The sequence below is a fragment of the Hypanus sabinus genome, chromosome 29 (genome assembly GCF_030144855.1).
Source record: "Hypanus sabinus isolate sHypSab1 chromosome 29, sHypSab1.hap1, whole genome shotgun sequence".
Classification (NCBI taxonomy): domain Eukaryota; kingdom Metazoa; phylum Chordata; class Chondrichthyes; order Myliobatiformes; family Dasyatidae; genus Hypanus; species Hypanus sabinus.
Window position 1 is genome coordinate 4,672,622 of NC_082734.1, and position 19,015 is coordinate 4,691,636.

The following is a 19,015-nucleotide window of genomic DNA, read 5'->3' on the forward strand; positions in this document are numbered from 1 at the left end:
GTTCACTTCATTGAGGTATGCACACCTGACGTGGTGGTGTAATAACGTATGCCATTTGCATAGTCATAGAATCACAGAGAAGTACAGCACAGGCCCTTCAGTCCATCTAGTCTATGCCGAACCATTTAAACTGCCTTTTCCCATCGATCTGCACCAGGACCACAGCCCTCCATACGTCTACCATCCATGTACCTATCCAAACTTCCCTTAAACATTAAAATTGATTTCGAATGCACCACTTAAGCTGCCAGCTTGTTCCACACTCTCATAACCCTCTGAGTGAAGAGGTTTCCCCTCATGTTCCCCTTAAACTTTTCACCTTTCACCCTTAACCCATGACCTCGAGTTGTAGACCCACCCAACTTCAGTGGAAAAAGCCTGCTTGCATTCACTCTATCTATACCCCTCATAACTTTGCATAACTCTATCAAATCTCCCCTCAATCTTCTACGTTCCAAGGAATAAAGCCCTAACCTAGTCAATCTTTTCTTATAACTCCAGTCCTGGCAACACCCTTGTAAATTTTCTCTGTACTTTCACATATAACTGTAATGAATTATGTAAATAACAAAGAATGTTAATTCAAAAAACATATTTACAACATTGCTCAAATATTACCGAAATATTAAATGCACAATGACCACTGACATACGTTGTGAAATTTTGCGGCAGCAGTACTGCGCAATACACAAAATCTATAAGTTACAATAAGAAATAGTTATAAAGTAAGTAAATAGTGGGTCAGGCAGCATCTACAGAGGCAAAAGGATGGCCAGTGGTTCAGTTCAAGATCCTGGATCAGGACTCAAAGTATTAGAGGGAAGATAACCAGAAGAAAGAGTTGATAGGGAGGGGCAAGGCAGGCAATAGATGGAACATATGAGGTGGGGGATGATAGGCAGATGGAGCCAGATTGAGGAGAAGGAGGCTAGAGACAGAGGCTGGTAGGTGATCAGTGAAACGAATGAGAAGGGCATGGTGGGCAGATGGAGTCAGGTAGGAGAGCAAGCGTTTAGAATCAGAGGCTGGTGAGTGATAAGGATTGGGAAATAGAGCCAGGTGAAGGAGTGGGGGGGGGGGAAGGGAAAGATGAAAATGGAAAGTGATTGGTGGAGCCAGATGATGGGCAGGTGGGACCGAAGGGGGCAGAGGATAGGAACGATGGGCCAAAGTGGATCGGCGTGCGGCAAATTGGTTTACTGTTGTCATAGTGAGTTACCGTGAAAAGCTTTGTTTTACATGTCACCCGTACAGAACATTTTATTACACAGTACAAGTGGAAATAATTACAGAATGCAAAATAAAGTGTTGCAGTTATAGAGAAAGGTCAGTGCAGGCAGATAAATTGTAAGGTCATAACGAGGTAGATTGTGAGGACAAGAATACATCTTATCATACGGGGGGAACACTCAATACTCCTATAACAACGGGACAGACATTACCTTGAGCCTGGTGGTATGTGCTTTCAGGCTTTTGTATCTTCTGCCAGATGGGAGGAAAGAGAAGAGAGAATACCTGTGTTACAGTGAGCGAAGGAAGTGAACCCAAGTGTAGGGCACAGACACGGAGATTGAGTTTGGATGTTTACACGGGCATAAACGCCAAACGGCAAACAGGAGTGATCTTGACATGGAGCCCTGATATGGAACCTTGACACAGAGTCCCCCAGAGCACGTGACACGGGGCCTTGACTCAGAGAAACGGAGTCTCATAGGAGCTAAACTTAGAACAAACAGTTCTAAGCGGCCGGGAAACGTAGTTACACAGGGGAAAAAAGACCAACGGGCTGGTGGCTAGTGGTTGTGATGCTGGTGTTCTTATACTGTAGTTCTAGATGGAAACCAGGTGTGCTGTCATCAAAGCGAATTAGAAGCAATTGGGAAATTAACGGTCGGAACTGTGGCACAATCAACGGAAATTAAGAGTGAGATAGGGAATAAACGATTGGAACCATGACAGTCTGAGTGGGTGAGATGTTTGTTTATGTTGACTGCTCTACTGAGGCGGAGAGGAGAGTTGAGATAATCCATGAAGGGTGACAGGCAGATGGAACCAGTCCTGCAGAAGGGTCTTTGCTTGAAATGTTGACTGTTCAATTTTTTCCTTAGATGCTGCCTGACCCACTGAGTTCCTCTGGCATTTTGTCTGTGTTGCTCTGGTGCAAAGTAACAAATCCAGGTAGCAGGGAGGAACAGAAAAGGTAAATTGGTAGGAATGGGAAAGCAAAACAAGGCTTGAGGATTATCTAAAATTGAAAAACATGATGTTCATACTGTTGGCGAGGATAATAAACTATTATGACTGGTGACCAGAGGGATATGCAATACATGAGATATGGCAGAACCAGAGTTTTATCAAAATGCAACATAACCTCATGACTTATCTTGTCTCTAGACCCCTGCTGTGCAAAGGGAAGCTTTGCTCTTCAAAGATCTTTCTTCCCTGTGCTGTCTGCACTCCTATATGTGGTCAAACCCTGTCTGTATGTTATGTCAACTCCTGCATTAATGCAAGTTCCATGATACCACGTGAATATATGTTGTAGCCCGGGGAAAAGTACACACTCAGGACAACAACTACTTTTCTGGGTTTTAATTCCTTTATCTGTTTTAGATGTTCAACTGCCAGAAGAGGGTCTTAAAACAAAAGGAACGACTTTACAATCAGGTCCTGCCATTATAATCTCTGCTTAACCTTCGATCCACACACTTGTGTCTCGACCAATTGCGTATGCAGTATAAAAATACAAAGAAAATCGCACAAAGCTAATACAGTACTAATACGGTAATGGCAATTCTGAAGGAACACAATACAAACATTAGAATCCCCCCCAACCCTGTACCTTATACAGAGCAGCGAAAAATGTAAGCAAATACAGCTCATCTAAAATATCTACTACATGTGCCGGACACCCGGAGACTAGACATTCACGTTACGTGATTACATGCACAATCAGTCATGATACAATAAAGTTAGACAAAAGGTACACTTTGGCACAACTTTTACAAAATATTGCCTGGGAGTTAAATTACAGGAAGACTGACCTACTTGACCGGTGAGGAACCTTGCAAGCCACGCTATCCAGCGTCGAGTTCTTTACTCGTGAAAATCTAAAGCATCCACATGTAAAACATGTCAAATTACCGATATTCTCAATTTGCCAACAAGCATAAATGAGTTCACATGGATATTGTAAATTAATGCTCACCTTTCCTCACCCTGCCCAGTACCTCTGGGGGAACTTGATTCCAACGCCCCACCGGCTCCTGCCGCAGAAAACAAAATGGTCTCCCCGCTATCCCGCGCGTGCATAATGACGTCACCATCTCCACTAAAAGACACAGACAACTATTCTAGCATTACCCGGATGGATGCCTGAGTACACTTTTTAATGATAATGAATAGCATTCAAAGGTCACCTGGTTACATATAAGATGTTCATCTTCTATAATACAGTTACAGTGCAGGAAATAGAAGTCAGACAGGTCAGCATGGGAATGGGAAGGAGAATGATGATATATGATATATTATGATATATAATGATATATTATAACATGTAACTGGAAGCTCAAGGTGGCCTTTGTGCACAGTGATCACCTGGCCTAGTCTTGCTCTTGCCGATGTAGAGGAGGCCCCAGCAAGATAATAGAATGGGTTGGAGAAAGTTCACACAAATCAAGACACATTCAGTTTTCCAATAAAGGAAGAGATGAATTGGAAATGGTTTTACATTTTCCTACGATGCAACCAAAATACAATAAATCCCAGGGTCTTGGACAGCATTGTAGTTAAAAAAAACTGACTCTGTGGAATTTATTGCCACAGACAGCTGTGGAGAAGTCACTGGGAATATTTAAAGTGAAGGTTGATAGGTTCTTGATTAATTGGGTCATCAAAGGTTATGGGGAAAAGGCAGAAGAATAGGGTTGAGGCAGATAATTAATCAAAATCAGATTTAATATCATTGGCATAAGATGTGTTATGCCAGCAGTATATTCCAATCCATAGGAATAAAAACTATAAAATACAAAAAGATCTAACTTTTGAAAAATAAATTAATTAAGAAGTGCAAAACGAGAGGGGAAAAATACTGAGGAAGTGTTCATGGGTTCAATGTCCATTTAGGAATCTGATGGCAGAAGGTAAGAAGCTGTTCCTGCATCGCTGAGTGAGTGCCTTCAGGCTTCTGTACCTCCTACCTGATGGTAACAGTGAGAAGAGAGCATGTCCAGAGTGATGGGGATCCTTAATGATGGATGCCTTTTTGAGGGTATCTCTTCGTGAAGATGTCCTGGTGTCTGAGGAGGCTAGTGCCTATGATGGAGCTGGCTGAATTTACAGCATTTTGCTGCTTTTTCCAAACCAGTGCAGTGGCCCCTCCAAACCAGAAAGTGATGCAACCAATCTGCTTTAGCTCCCCCCGGTACTTCTGCAGAACTTTGTGAGTGTCCTTGATGATATACCAATTCTCCTCAGACCCTCTTAGTCTGGCCTATACCCTTTGACCTGCTTGGTAGGGGTGACCCTATCTGGAGCCAAAGCAGAAAGCTCTGACCCCAGCCAGCAAGCCTCCAACCCCCTACAACAATGCTGTGGTCCTCTTGGAGGTAAAATCAGGATGAAAAGGGTGAACAGTTCGAGAGATCCCTGAAGAAAGAGGACTAGTGGACGCAGGGAGGGGCATGAAAGGGGCTTGAAGGATTTGTAACTGATGAGAATTTTAAGATTAATATTTTGGTGTTCCAGGAACAATATACTGAGCATGGTTTGGGAAGGGGAGGGGTATGGTGAAATGGGATGGAGAGGGGTGTATGATGAAGCGGGATGTGGGTTTGGTTTGGGATGGGAGGGGTGTATGGTGAAGCAGGATGTGGGTTTGGTTTGGGAAGGGAGGTGTATGATGAAGCGGGATGTGGGTTTGGTTTGGGATGGAAAGTGGTGTATGATGTAGCGGGATGTGGGTTTGGTTTGGGAAGGGAGGTGTATGATGAAGCGGGATGTGGGTTTGGTTTGGGAAGGGAGGTGTATGATGTAGCGGGATGTGGGTTTGGTTTGGGATGGGAGGGGTGTATGATGAAGCGGGATGTGGGTTTGGTTTGGGATGGAGAGGGGTGTACAATGAAGTGGGATGTGGGTTTGGTTTGGGATGGGAGGGGTGTATGATGAAGTGGGATGGAGGTTTGGTTTGGGATGGAGAGGGGTGTATGATGAAGTGGGATGTGGGTTTGGTTTGGGATGGGAGGGGTATAATGAAGCGGGATGTGGGTTTGGTTTGGGATGGAGAGGGGTGTATGATGAAGCGGGATGTGGGTTTGGTTTGGGATGGGAGGGGTATAATGAAGCGGGATGTGGGTTTGGTTTGGGATGGAGAGGGGTGTATAATGAAGCGGGATGTGGGTTTGGTTTGGGATGGAGAGGGGTATAATGAAGCGGGATGTGGGTTTGGTTTGGGATGGAGAGGGGTATAATGAAGTGGGATGTGGGTTTGGTTTGGGATGGAGAGGGGTGTATAATGAAGTGGGATGTGGGTTTGGTTTGGGATGGAGAGGGGTATAATGAAGCGGGATGTGGGTTTGGTTTGGGATGGAGAGGGGTATAATGAAGTGGGATGTGGGTTTGGTTTGGGATGGAGAGGGGTGTATAATGAAGCGGGATGTGGGTTTGGTTTGGGATGGAGAGGGGTATAATGAAGTGGGATGTGGGTTTGGTTTGGGATGGAGAAGGGTGTATAATGAAGTGGGATGTGGGTTTGGTTTGGGATGGGAGGGGTGTATAATGAAGTGGGATGTGGGTTTGGTTTGGGATGGAGAGGGGTGTATAATGAAGCGGGATGTGGGTTTGGTTTGGGATGGGAGAGGTATAATGAAGCGGGATGTGGGTTTGGTTTGGGATGGGAGGGGTGTATAATGAAGTGGGATGTGGGTTTGGTTTGGGATGGAGAGGGGTGTATAATGAAGCGGGATGTGGGTTTGGTTTGGGATGGGAGAGGTATAATGAAGCGGGATGTGGGTTTGGTTTGGGATGGAAGGGGTGTATGATGAAGTGGGATGTGGGTTTGGTTTGGGATGGGAGGGGTATAATGAAGCGGGATGTGGGTTTGGTTTGGGATGGGAGGGGTATAATGAAGCGGGATGTGGGTTTGGTTTGGGATGGAGAGGGGTGTACGATGAAGCGGGATGTGGGTTTGGTTTGGGATGGGAGGGGTATAATGAAGCGGGATGTGGGTTTGGTTTGGGATGGGAGGGGTATAATGAAGCGGGATGTGGGTTTGGTTTGGGATGGAGAGGGGTGTATGGTGAAGCGGGATGTGGGTTTGGTTTGGGATGGGAGGTGTATGATGAAGCGGGATGTGGGTTTGGTTTGGGATGGAGAGGGGTGTATGATGAAGCGGGATGTGGGTTTGGTTTGGGATGGAGAGGGGTGTATAATGAAGCGGGATGTGGGTTTGGTTTGGGATGGGAGGGGTGTATGATGAAGCGGGATGTGGGTTTGGTTTGGGATGGAGAGGGGTGTACGATGAAGCGGGATGTGGGTTTGGTTTGGGATGGGAGGGGTGTATGACGAAGCGGGATGTGGGTTTGGTTTGGGATGGAGAGGGGTGTATAATGAAGCGGGATGTGGGTTTGGTTTGGGATGGAGAGGAGTGTATGGTGAAGCGGGATGTGGGTTTGGTTTGGGATGGGAGGTGTATGATGAAGCGGGATGTGGGTTTGGTTTGGGATGGAGAGGGGTGTATGATGAAGCGGGATGTGGGTTTGGTTTGGGATGGAGAGGGGTGTATAATGAAGCGGGATGTGGGTTTGGTTTGGGATGGGAGGGGTGTATGATGAAGCGGGATGTGGGTTTGGTTTGGGATGGAGAGGGGTGTACGATGAAGCGGGATGTGGGTTTGGTTTGGGATGGGAGGGGTGTATGACGAAGCGGGATGTGGGTTTGGTTTGGGATGGAGAGGGGTGTATAATGAAGCGGGATGTGGGTTTGGTTTGGGATGGAGACGGGTGTATGGTGAAGCGGGATGTGGGTTTGGTTTGGGATGGGAGGTGTATGATGAAGCGGGATGTGGGTTTGGTTTGGGATGGGAGAGGTATAATGAAGCGGGATGTGGGTTTGGTTTGGGATGGGAGAGGTATAATGAAGCGGGATGTGGGTTTGGTTTGGGATGGGAGGGGTATAATGAAGCGGGATGTGGGTTTGGTTTGAGATGGGAGGGGTATAATGAAGCGGGATGTGGGTTTGGTTTGGGATGGGAGAGGTATAATGAAGCGGGATGTGGGTTTGGTTTGGGATGGGAGAGGTATAATGAAGCGGGATGTGGGTTTGGTTTGGGATGGAGAGGGGTGTATGATGAAGCGGGATGTGGGTTTGGTTTGGGATGGAGAGGGGTATAATGAAGCGGGATGTGGGTTTGGTTTGGGTTGGAGAGGGGTGTATGATGAAGCGGGATGTGGGTTTGGTTTGGGATGGGAGGGGTGTATGATGAAGCGGGATGTGGATTTGGTTTGGGATGGAGAGGCGTATGTTGTAGCCTGAGACAGGGGTTTTCGTTAGGGATGGAGGCCGACTTTGTGGATGAGGTGGGATGGAGTTTTTGCACAAAGAGCGTTGGTCTGATTAACGAAAATGAGAAGAAACTTTATGAAAGTGCTAACTCAGATTTTGGGCATATTAGAGTCACTTCTATTATAAACACAAGAGATACCTCTCCCAACAGTCAGCTCCCAGCTTCGTACTTCCCCAGCCACCCACCTTCCCCCTCATCTGGTCTCATCTATCCCTTTCCAGCTTCCCCTTCCCCCGCCTTCTTCCCCTCTCTTCCCAGTTCTGATGAAGGGTCTCTGCCCGAAATTTTGAGCTTTGACTCCCCTCCACAGACGTTGCCTGACTGGCTGAGTTATTCCAGCATTCTGTGTGTGTTTCTCGGTACTATTTGGTCTGGGTTAGGGTTTCTCAATTATTAATTGCAAATGTGTGTGGAAGACTTAAATGCTCCTCAAAATATTTGACTGTGTTGGTAATCGTTAAGGCAGACTGTAACACGTTTTGCCGCACAGTGCCCTCTGGTGCCTGCCAATTGAAATTACAATGTTGAACATGAAATCTTTCAGTGAAGATTTGAATTCGGACCCTTGGAGGAAGAATGGCGTAAAAAAGGTTAACTTTATTTTTCACATGCACACTGAAGCATACGGTGAGTTGCGTTATTTGTGTCAACAGCCAACGCAGTCTGAGGATCATGCTTGGGAGAAGCCACACTTCAGACACCAACATAGCATGCCAACAACTCCTAACCCTAACCGTAACCAAGCAACTTTGGAATATGGGAGGAAACCCACGCAGTCATGAGGAGAACACACAAACTCTTCACGGACAACAGCGGGAATCGGTATTCCTTACACTGTAAAGCGTTGCACTAACCGCTATGCTTCCGTAAATAGATAACACCAGACAATCTGGGGAACTGACAAACACACGCCTGATTAGCACTTGGCAGACATATTCCAGTTCCTTGGAAAATCAGAATTGGGAATAATAAATAATAATGTCGACTGAGGATTAATAGAAACTAACATCCTGCTGAAGGAACTCAGCAGTTGGAACAGAATCTTGGGGGGGGAAGGAATTGTCGACATTTTAGGCTGAAACCCTGTGTCAGGACTGAGATTGGAGAGGACATAACCGGGATGAGAATTAATAAGTAGACAGAAAACAGAGAAAGGATAAACAGGTTAAAGAGGAAGAAGATTAACTTTATCTGTCACATGTACATTGAAATATTCTTCCAAGAGGACCACAACCTTGTCATAGGGAGTGAAGGCTTGTGTCCCTCAATGACCCAGAGAGTGATGTTGGCTGGAGTCAGGGCTTTATACTTTGGCTCTTGGTCGGGTCACCCATGCCAAACAGGTCAAAGGGTAATAAAGGCCAGACTAAGAATTGCCTACCGTTCCTCCATGGTCAGGGGTTTGGCTCAGGGCTAGCAACCCTGAATGGTCAAACAAAACTGTTCCGGAAATAGCAATGAAGAATTCTTCTACATCTGAGTGTGACGGTATTTCTGAATCTCCAGCAGCATAACGGGCAAAAGAAGAACATTGAAACATCAAAACGTACAGTGAAATCCGTTATTTGCATCAATGACTAAAGCAGTCCAAGGATATTCTGGGTGGGCTGTCACACTTCCAACATCAACATAACACACCCACAACTCACTAACCCTAAACATGGAGAAAACCGGAGCGCCCAGAGGAAACCCACCCCTTGGCAGTGGTGAATGTACAAACTCCCTACAGACAGCAGCAGAAATTGAACCCTAGTCAGTGACCGCTGGCACTGTAGAGCGATTGTGGTAACTGCTCCGCTACTGCCCTGCATTGTTTCCGACATTGTATTGTGTATGAAGGATCCCACCAATTCATCCAGCATCCTCTTTGACATCCTACCATCATGCAGGAGACTCTACTGCATATCATTTCCATATATGTTAAATGGTTATATACATTATGTGCATGTATAAAGTTGAATAACGATAACTTTGACTTGATTTGGAGTTGCCAGGGTTAGTTAATGGGATACCACCAGCTTATAGGTGTCAGCTTTTTTCCCTAATTTTTATCAATGGCTTTGATGAGAAGATGGTGCTTTGTGTCCAAGTCTGCTGTCAATGCAAAGATGAGTTGCAAACCAGTAGCAAAGTAAACCCACGGGTTAAGAGAGAGGAAGTAAAACACGGGAGAAGGATAAGAGTTTAGATAAATGTTAAGTCTTTCATTATGACAGGAGAAATTAGTAGAGCAGCCTTTGAGAAAGATGAAAGACAGGGTGATACTGGCTTTCAAAATAAGCTGCATTGATTTTCAGATACCACTAGTATGTGCAAGTGGTAAATCTAAGCAAAAGTTCAAAGCAGATTTTATTATCAAAGTACATATATATCACCATGTACAACCTTCAGTTTCATTTTCCTGCGGGCATACTCAGCAGGTCGATAGAATAGTAACTATAACAGGAACAATGAAAGATCAACCTGAGTGCAGAAGACAACAAACTGTGCAAATGCAAATATAAATAAATAGCAATAAATGATGAGAACATGAGATAATGAGACCTTAAAGTGAGATCACTGGTTGTGGGAACATCTCAAAGGATGGGGGAATGAATGTAGTTATCCCCTTTTGTTCAAGAGCCTGATGGTTGAGGGGTAGTAACTGTTCTTGAACCTGGTGGTGTGGGTCCTGAGGCTCCTGTACCTTCTACCTGATGGCAGCAGTGAGAAGAGAGCCTGGCCTGGGTGGTGGGGGATCTCTGATGATGGATGCTACTTTCCTATTACAGTGTGTCATGTAGATGGGCTCATTGGTTGGGAGAGTTTTGTCCCTGGTGTACTGGGTCAAATTCCCCATCTTTTAGCAGGATTTTCCATTCAAAAACATTGATATTTCCACACCAGACCATGACACGGCCAGTCAATATACCCTCCACTAGTATAGAAGTTTGTCAAAGCTTTAGATGTCATGCCGAATCTCCACAGACTACTAAGGAAGTAGATGCACTGCTGTGCTTCCTTCACAATAGCACTTACGTGCTGGGCCCAGGGTAGGTCCTCTGAAATAAAAACACCAAGGAATTTAAATTTGCCAGCACTCTCCACCTCTGGTCCTCCGATGAGGACTGGCTCATGGACCTCTGGTTTTCCTCTCCTGAAGCCTACAATCAATTCTTTGGTCTTGCTGACGTGGAGTGAGAGGTTGCTGTTATAACATATGTCAGCCAAGTTTTCAATCTCCCTCATGTATGATAATTCATCCACACCTTCGATTCTGTTAAGATGTGTTGTGCTGCTGAGGATTGTGCAAGTGCCCCGTCGGTATCAGAAAGTGCGGCCCTCTTGTAGGCTTTCCGCATCTCATCTTCAGGTTGTGCTGGGTGTTAAAGCAAATGATGCATTTCTCTGAATGTTAACATGTATATGTGATGAATAAATCTGAAAGCATTTTTGTTCGTCCACAAATCAAACAGGTCATCAGTGGCAGGCAATTCCAAGAACTTCTAATGGGATCAGAGAAAATCACATGGTAAGAATTCAAGGATGTTGTTGATAATTTTCTTGGCAACTCCAGAGCACCAACCAAACAACAAGGAAGTTGACATCATGCTTCAAGCATACGAAACCATGAAGTTCATGGCAATAAAGATTCATTTTCTGCATTCCCATTTTGACTTCTTCACTGTAAATCTTAGCACTGTCAGTGACGATCACGGTAAAAGGTTTCACTGGGACATTGCGGTCATGGAGAAACAGTATCAGGGCAACTGGAATCCATCAACGCTGGCTGATTATTGTTGGACACTTAAGTGAGAAGCCTCAGACACTGAGTACAAGTGAAAATCATCAACAAAACATTTCTAGCTTAGTTGAACTATTTCAAAGTGTTGTGCAATTAAACACATTATGTTCTATAAAAGTTAATTTCAAGTCAAGTCACTTTTATTGTCATTTCGACCATAACTGCTGGTACAGTGCATAGTAAAAATGAGACAACATTTTTCAGGACCGAGATGTTATATGACACAGTACAAAAACTAGACTGAACTATGTAAAAAAAACACAGTGAAAGCTACACTAGACTACAGACCTACACAGGACTACATAAAGTGCACAAAAACAGTGCAGGCATTACAATAAATAATAAACAGGACAACAGGGCAAGGTGTCGGTCCAGGTTTCGGGTATTGAAGAGTCTGATAGCTTGGGGGAAGAAACTGTTACAGTCTGTCCGTGAGTGCCCGAATGCTTTGGAGCCTTTTCCCAGACGGCAGGAGGGTGAAGAGATTGTATGAGAGGTGCGTGGGGTCCTTCATTATGCTGTTTCCTTTGCGGATGCAGCGTGTAGTGTAAATGTCCATGATGGCGGGAAGAGAGACCCCGATGATCTTCTCAGCTGACCTCACTATCCGCTGCAGGGTCTTGCGATCCGAGATGGTGCAATTTCCAAACCAGGCAGTGACGCAGCTGCTCAGGATGCTCTCAATACAACCTCTGTCGAATGTGGTGAGGATGGGGGGGGGTGGGAGATGGACTTCCCTCAGCCTTCGCAGAAAGTAGAGACACTGCTGGGCTTTCTTTGCTATGGAGCTGGTGTTGAGGGACCAGGTGAGATTCTCCGTCGGATGAACACCAAGAAACTTGGTGCTCTTTATGATCTCGACCGAGGAGCTGTCGATGTTCAGCAAGGAATGGTCGCTCCGTGCCCTCCTGAAGTCAACAACCATCTCTTTTGTTTTGTTCATATTAAGATCAGGTTGTTGGCTCTGCACCAGTCTGTTAGCCACTGCACCTCCTCTCTGTAAGCTGACTCGTTGTTCTTGCTGATGAGACCCACCACAGTCGTGTCATCGGTGAACTTGATGATGTGGTTCGAGCTGTGTGTTGCAGCACAGTCGTGGGTCAGCAGAGTGAACAGCAGTGGACTGAGCACACAGCCCTGGGGGGGCCCTCGTGCTCAGTGTGATGGTGTTGGAGATGCTGTTCCCGATCCAGACTGACTGAGGCCTCCCAGTCAGGAAGTCTAGTATCCAGTTACAGAGGGATCTTGTCTCTCTTACAAATTCCTACATTTACAAGTAGACTGAAATTATATGTATTCAGCTTCAACCGGTCTATTGTGAACAAGAAAAAATTCTGAGGAAACAACACTTTTGAAAAATATTGTGGTCCAGTGTAACAAATAAATAATCAAATAAATAGTACTGAGAACCTGAGTTGTAGAGTCCACAGTTTGTGGCATCAGTTCATTGTTGAAGTGAGCTGGTTCAGGAGCCTGATGGTGTGGGGTAGTAACTGCTGTTCTCTCTGCACGGCACAGGTGCATGGCTGCACGGTAACTGCAATGCTCCCACGCACACAGCCTTTGTTGCCAGGCTGCTGGAACTGGATGCAGCTGGATAAAGTTTATGAAATGTGGGAGATTTTCTGTATTGCACTGTATTTCATTGTAACTTTCAATTAATAAATAAAATCAGAAGTATGTGATGTTTCAATTTTCATACTATGTATATTACAAAAGCAAACACTTAAAGTTTTCAGACCATGCAAAACTTTCCTGCTCAGAGCAATGGTTGGTCTGTGCAGCTGTAAAATAAATTAGTTGGCTTAGATTTGAATTGATTTGACTTTATTGCTCAATCATTCAGGAGTAAAAATCTTTACATTACGTCTCTGTCTAAATGTGCAATGTGCAATTTATAATAAATATTATGTACAACTGGATAGTCAATATAACATAGAAATACAGTTGTGCCAACTTGAGTTAAGCAGTCTGATGGCCTGGTGGAAGAAGCTGTCCCGGATTTATGCTGCGGGACCGTTTCCCGGATGTTAGCAGTTGGAAAAGTTTGTGATTGGGGTGGCTCGGGTCCCCAATGATCCTTCGGGCCCTTTTTACATACCTGTCTCTGTAGATGTCCTGAATAGTCGGAAGTTCACATCTACAGATGCACCGGGCTGTCCGCACCACTCTCCGCAAAGCCCCGCGATTGAAGAAAGTACAGTTCCCATACCAGACAGTGATGCAGCCAGTCAGGATGCTCTCAGTTGTGCCCCTGTAGAAGGTTCTTAGAACTTGGGGGCCCACAGCAAACTTCTTCAACCGTCTGATGTGAAAGAGGCGCTGTTGTGCCTTTTTCACCACACAGCCTGTATGCACAGACCACACAAGATCCTCAGTAATGCTTATGCCGAGGAACTTGAAGCTGTTCACCCTCTCAACCCCAGATCCATTGATGTCAATAGGGGTTAGCCTGTCTCCATTCCTCCTGTGATCCACAACCAGTTTCTTTGTTTTTGCGACATTGAGGGAGAGGCTGTTTTCTTGACACCACCGTGTCAGGTTGGTTACCTCATTATTATCTGCGATTTGGCCAATCAGTCTAGTGTTGTCAGCAAATTTAATTAGCAGACGTAGATGAACCTGGTAGAGTGGGACCGAAGGCTCATGTACTTCTGTCCTGATGGCAGAAGCGAGAAGAGAACATGGTCTGGAGAGGGGAGGTCCTCAATGATAGATGACGCTTCCTTCAGGCAGCATTCCTAGTGGATGTGCTTGGTGGTGGGGAGGCTGTCAACCCCTTCTGAAAAGAAAATGTTCTTTCCAGTATCCAACAAGTCATGAGATTCTTCACTTTGATTCTGCTTTCTCACAGGATTGGAGAACACTGGCATTGTTAGTGTTACCATCGGGAGCATTTGGCATTCAAGTGTCCTCCATTGAGGGAGTTTTCCACCATCATCCCAGCTGCGGTCTACATTCCACCACAGCCAAGTGTCAGGCTGGCACTGAAGGAGTTCAGCACCATTTTATTTATCACGTGTAAATGGAAACGTAACGCGGCCTTGGACAGTCCCAGTCCCCAGTGTGAAAGGTGGACTGTCTAGCAAACCCATCCCATAAAAACCCAGGGCTACAGAAATGGCAGCAGAAGCTGCAAAGACCTCATCCCCGGGAGAGGACAGATCCTCACCAAGAAGATGGGCTATACCTGGGGCAAACTGAAAGACTTACCAGAACAAAGGACCCCTGAGAGCTGACGTTGGCAGCCTTGGTCCCAGAAGGGGTGATGGGGTTAAAAGGATGAAGATATCAAAGCCGTTGTTTGCACTAACAGTTAATGCGATCTAGGGATACGCAGCGTGCAGCTCATAAGTGTCACCACATACTTTGGTGCCAACCATGATTAATAGTCACAACATTCATGACTGTGTGGCTAGGCACAGCTCAAACACCATCTGAACATCCACTGATGACACCTCGGTTGCCGGCCGAATCACAAGTGCAAAGAGGGAGGTGTACGGGGTGAGGTAGATCTGCTGGTTGAGTGGTGTTGCAACAACAATCTCACACTCAAAGTCAGCAAGACCAAAGGAATTGATCGAAGGTGGGAGAAAACACACCAGACATCATTGAAGGGTCAGAGCTGGAAAAGGCGAGCAGCTTCAAGTTCCTGGGTGAAAACATGTTGAGTGAGAGGTACAGGAGCCTGAAGACCCCGACCTGACTTTTAAGAACTGCTCCTCCCCCTCTGCCATCAGATTTCTGAACAGTCCATAAACCCACAAACACAACCTCACTATTCCACCCTCACACTAATTATTTAATGATTGCAATTACATAGATTTTAAAAATTTCTTGCACTGTACTGCTGCCACAAGACAACACATATGTTGGTAATAATAAACTTGATTCTGATTCTGATTTGACTCATTTGTTGGGTCACTTTCAAAGACAGTTATGAGTCAACGCAGAGGCATTTGTAGCAAAGTCATTTTTTCATCCCCTGAAGAATATCAGGAAACCAGATGAGCTCCTTGTCCACCCTCAAGAAACTAGCTCAGAACCGAAGACGATGGGGATGGGAGGTCAACAGTGGCCTGTGCCCCACTGGAAGTTAAGGGCTCAACAACATTTCTCAACCCTGAAGAACATCAGAAAAACAGATATAAGGACAATCGGGTCAATCAGTGGATTGTAAATCTTTGAAGGTCTTTTCCCCATAGGAGCGTCAAAAGTCAAAGTCAAGTCAAGGTAAATTAATTATCAAAGTACTTACATGTCACCAAGTACAACCCTGAGATTCATTTTTTTGGCAGGCAAACTCAATAAATCCACTCTAGAATAATAACAGTAATAGAATCAATGAAAGACCACATCAACTGGGTGTTCAAAAGACAACAAACAGTGCAAGTACAAAAAGAAAAAAAATAATAGATAAATAAGCAATAAATATCAAGAATATGAGCTGAAAAGTCTTTGAAAGTAAGTCCATTGGTTGTGGGAACATTTTAGTGAGAGGGCGAGTTAAGTTATCCCCTTTGGTTCAAAAGCCTGATGGTTGAGAGGTGTCAGAAGGGATTAGTGGTTCTTATTTATAATATGATCATGAAGATACAACCAGAAATGTCAGGTAGAATTAAACAAGAGTGGGAAAAAGAGCTTCAATATACTATATCAACAGAAAAATGGGAAAAAATTTTACAATTGGTTAACTCTTCTTCTATATGTGCTAAACATGCTTTAATACAATTTAAGGTGGTACATAGAGCCCACATGTCTAAAGATAAGCTTGCTCGATTCTACTCCCATATTAACCCTCAATGTGACAGATGTCACTCAGAAGTTGCTTCATTGACCCACATGTTTTGGTCATGTCCCACCTTATATAACTATTGGAAGGACATATTTGCTATCATTTCCTCAGTTTGGAATATTGATTTACAACCCCATTTTATCACTGCAATTTTTGGTATACCAATTGAGGATGGTAGTCAATTCTCCCCTTCAATTAGACAAATGATCGCCTTTGCAACTCTAATGGCTAGAAGGTCTATATTACAAAATTGGAAAGAAGTAAACCCTCCTACCACGTTTCAGTGGTTCTCTCAAACTATTTCTTGTTTGAGCTTAGGAAAAATTAGAAGTACTATTTTTGATCCATCAATTAAATTTGAAGAAACTTGGGGACCGTTTATTCGACATTTTCATATGGGTTAATTTGACCTCTTCCGGATCTTTTCTCTTTTTATCCTTGTTCTGGTATGGAGTTCCGGAGTTCTTGACACTATCATGTACATATAAACTATTATTATTGCCCATGTTAGTTTAGGTTTATTTTTATTTTATTTTATTTTAATATATATTTTTTCTTGTATTTTTTTCTCTCTTTTTGTGATTATCCTTTTTCATATACAATTATTACAGGTTTGATTGATTATTTTATGATGTTCCTTGCTGATATCTCAATAAGATATTGATATCTTAATACTAATTTAACTTCAAGCCTAGTGTTTTTATAACCTATTCAATATTGTTATGTTATATTTTTTTTATATATGAAGCTCAATAAAAAGATTGAAAAAGAAAGATGGTTGAGAGGTAATAACTGTTCCTGAACCTGGTGTTGTGGGTCCTGAGGCTCCCGTATCTTCTTCCTGATGACGGCAGTGAGAAGAGAGCGTGGCCTGGGTGGTGGGGTCCCCGATGATTGATTCTGTTTCCTGTGGCAATGCTGCGTGTAGATGTGCTCAATTTTGGGGAGGACTTTACCTGTGATGGACTGAGCCATATCCACTTCTTTCTGTAGGCTTTTGCATTTAAGGGCATTGGTGTTTCCATACCAGCCGAAATCATTATACTCTCCACTACACATCTATAGAAGTTTGTTACATCATACCAAATCTTCACAAAATCCTAAGGAAGTAGAGGTGCTGGCGTGCTTTCTTCATAATTGTACTTATGTTCCAGGCCCAGGAGAGGTCCTCCAAAATAACAACACCCAGGAATTTGAAGTTGAACCTCGGATCCTCCCACGAGTACTGGTTCATGGATATCTGGTTTCCTCCTCCTGAAATCAATGATCAGCTTCTTGATCTTGTTGACGTTGATGGGGATGAGAGTGAAAGGAGCTAATCACACAGCCTTATGTTCATCCTGGGCTGATGGAGACCGTGGTGGAGATGTTGTTACCAATCTGAACTGACTGGGGTCCACAAGTGAGGAAATCGAGGATCCAATTGCATAAGGAGGTATTGAGGCTAAGGTCTTGAAGCCTATTGATTAGTTTTGAGGGGATGACAGTAATGAAATGTAGATTTTCAGTCATTGAATATGCTTAGGATTGAGCAAAATGATTGGATATGTGAACTTGAACGTAAATGATCTGAAATGTTGACTGCCTGTTATCTTCCTCAGATGCGTCTTGACCCACCATTCTTCAAGCCCTTTTCCACATTCAAATAGACCTCGTCAAAACTGTACCTTAGATTTACTTCGTTTTTAGCTTGTTAATCGCCCTGCATCGCCATCTGGTACGGGGGGGGGGGGGGGGGATCTACTGCACAGGATCAAAGTAAGCAGCAGAGAGTTATAAAATTAGTCAGCTCCATCATGGGTACTAGCCTTCTCCATAGCAGCCAAGACATCTACAGTGCTAGGGGAACTCAGCAGGCCAGGCACCATCCATGGAAAAGACTACAGCTGATGTTTTGGGCTGAGAACCTTCAGCGGGACTGGAGAAAAAAAGATGAGGAATTAGTTAGAAGGTCCTGATTCCTTCACAGTAGCCAGATCCTAGTGCGATGTATGATTCACTGTTTAAACTATCTAACCGCCACCCCAGATCGGAGGCGAGAGTGATTCTGCTTGCTCTCCATGATGTTTACTCCTCTCTCCTGGGCACCAGAGATTTATACTGTTCCGTTGTTTGGTCAATTTAAACGCTGGCCCAGATAGACTGAAAGGACAGAGTGACAAGATCCGAGGCAGGAGCCGATTCCGCTCGTTCTCCGTGATGATCGCTCCTCTCTCCATGGTGTTGAGGATATGAAGACTGCCCCGACTGCCGTGCACCAGGCCCACTAAATTGATGAACTGATAAGTGAAGCTTTGGGCCTACTCTGGGCCTACTCTAAGGACTCAATTTGGTTTGGAATGTAACTATTCGCTTCAATTGTTCGCATGTTTTGTCATCTTTTTCTTTCTCTTGCACATCGGTGTTGGTCTTTTTTTTTCCTTTAATTGGGTTCTTCACGTTTCTTGCTTTGTGGCTGTCCGTAAGCAATCAAATCTCAAGGCTGTATAATTCAAACATTCTTTCATAATAAATTTACTTTGAACCTTTGAATCTATTTTTGATGAGGTAAACATACAAAAGAATCATTCAATTGTTATTTTGACGGGAACTGTCATTTGGGACTGAATTAAATACGTGAAAGTAGAATTAGAGGGGAAGCCTTGCATGTTGTTGCCCTTTGGTAGGGCTTACACAGTGAACGGAAGGGCACCAAGGAGTGTGACAAAACAAAGGGATCTAGGAATACAGGTCCATCATTCATTGAAAGTGGTGTCACAGATAGAGAGGATCGTAAAGAAAGCTTTTGGCATATTGGCCTTCATAAATCAAAGTATTACGTACAGGATGTTGTACAACTTCAACATGAGACAATGGCGAAGCCTAGTTTGGAGTA

At 44.3% G+C, this 19,015-nt stretch overlaps 1 protein-coding gene across 1 annotated transcript in view; it reads right to left on the reverse strand.

Annotated features, from left to right (window-relative positions):
* LOC132382908 (uncharacterized) overlaps positions 1-17,529 on the reverse strand; it is a 28,701-nt gene extending 11,172 nt beyond the window's left edge. Inside the window, exons 1-4 of the mRNA XM_059953452.1 lie at positions 16,945-17,529; positions 15,604-15,663; positions 3,209-3,331; positions 3,045-3,110 (exon numbers count right to left, since the gene is read on the reverse strand). Of these exons, the coding sequence (XP_059809435.1) occupies positions 3,045-3,110; positions 3,209-3,331; positions 15,604-15,663; positions 16,945-17,180 (485 nt within the window). The 5' untranslated portion in view covers positions 17,181-17,529. The remainder of the gene's footprint in view (positions 1-3,044; positions 3,111-3,208; positions 3,332-15,603; positions 15,664-16,944) is intronic.
* Between the last annotated feature and the right edge of the window lie 1,486 nt (positions 17,530-19,015).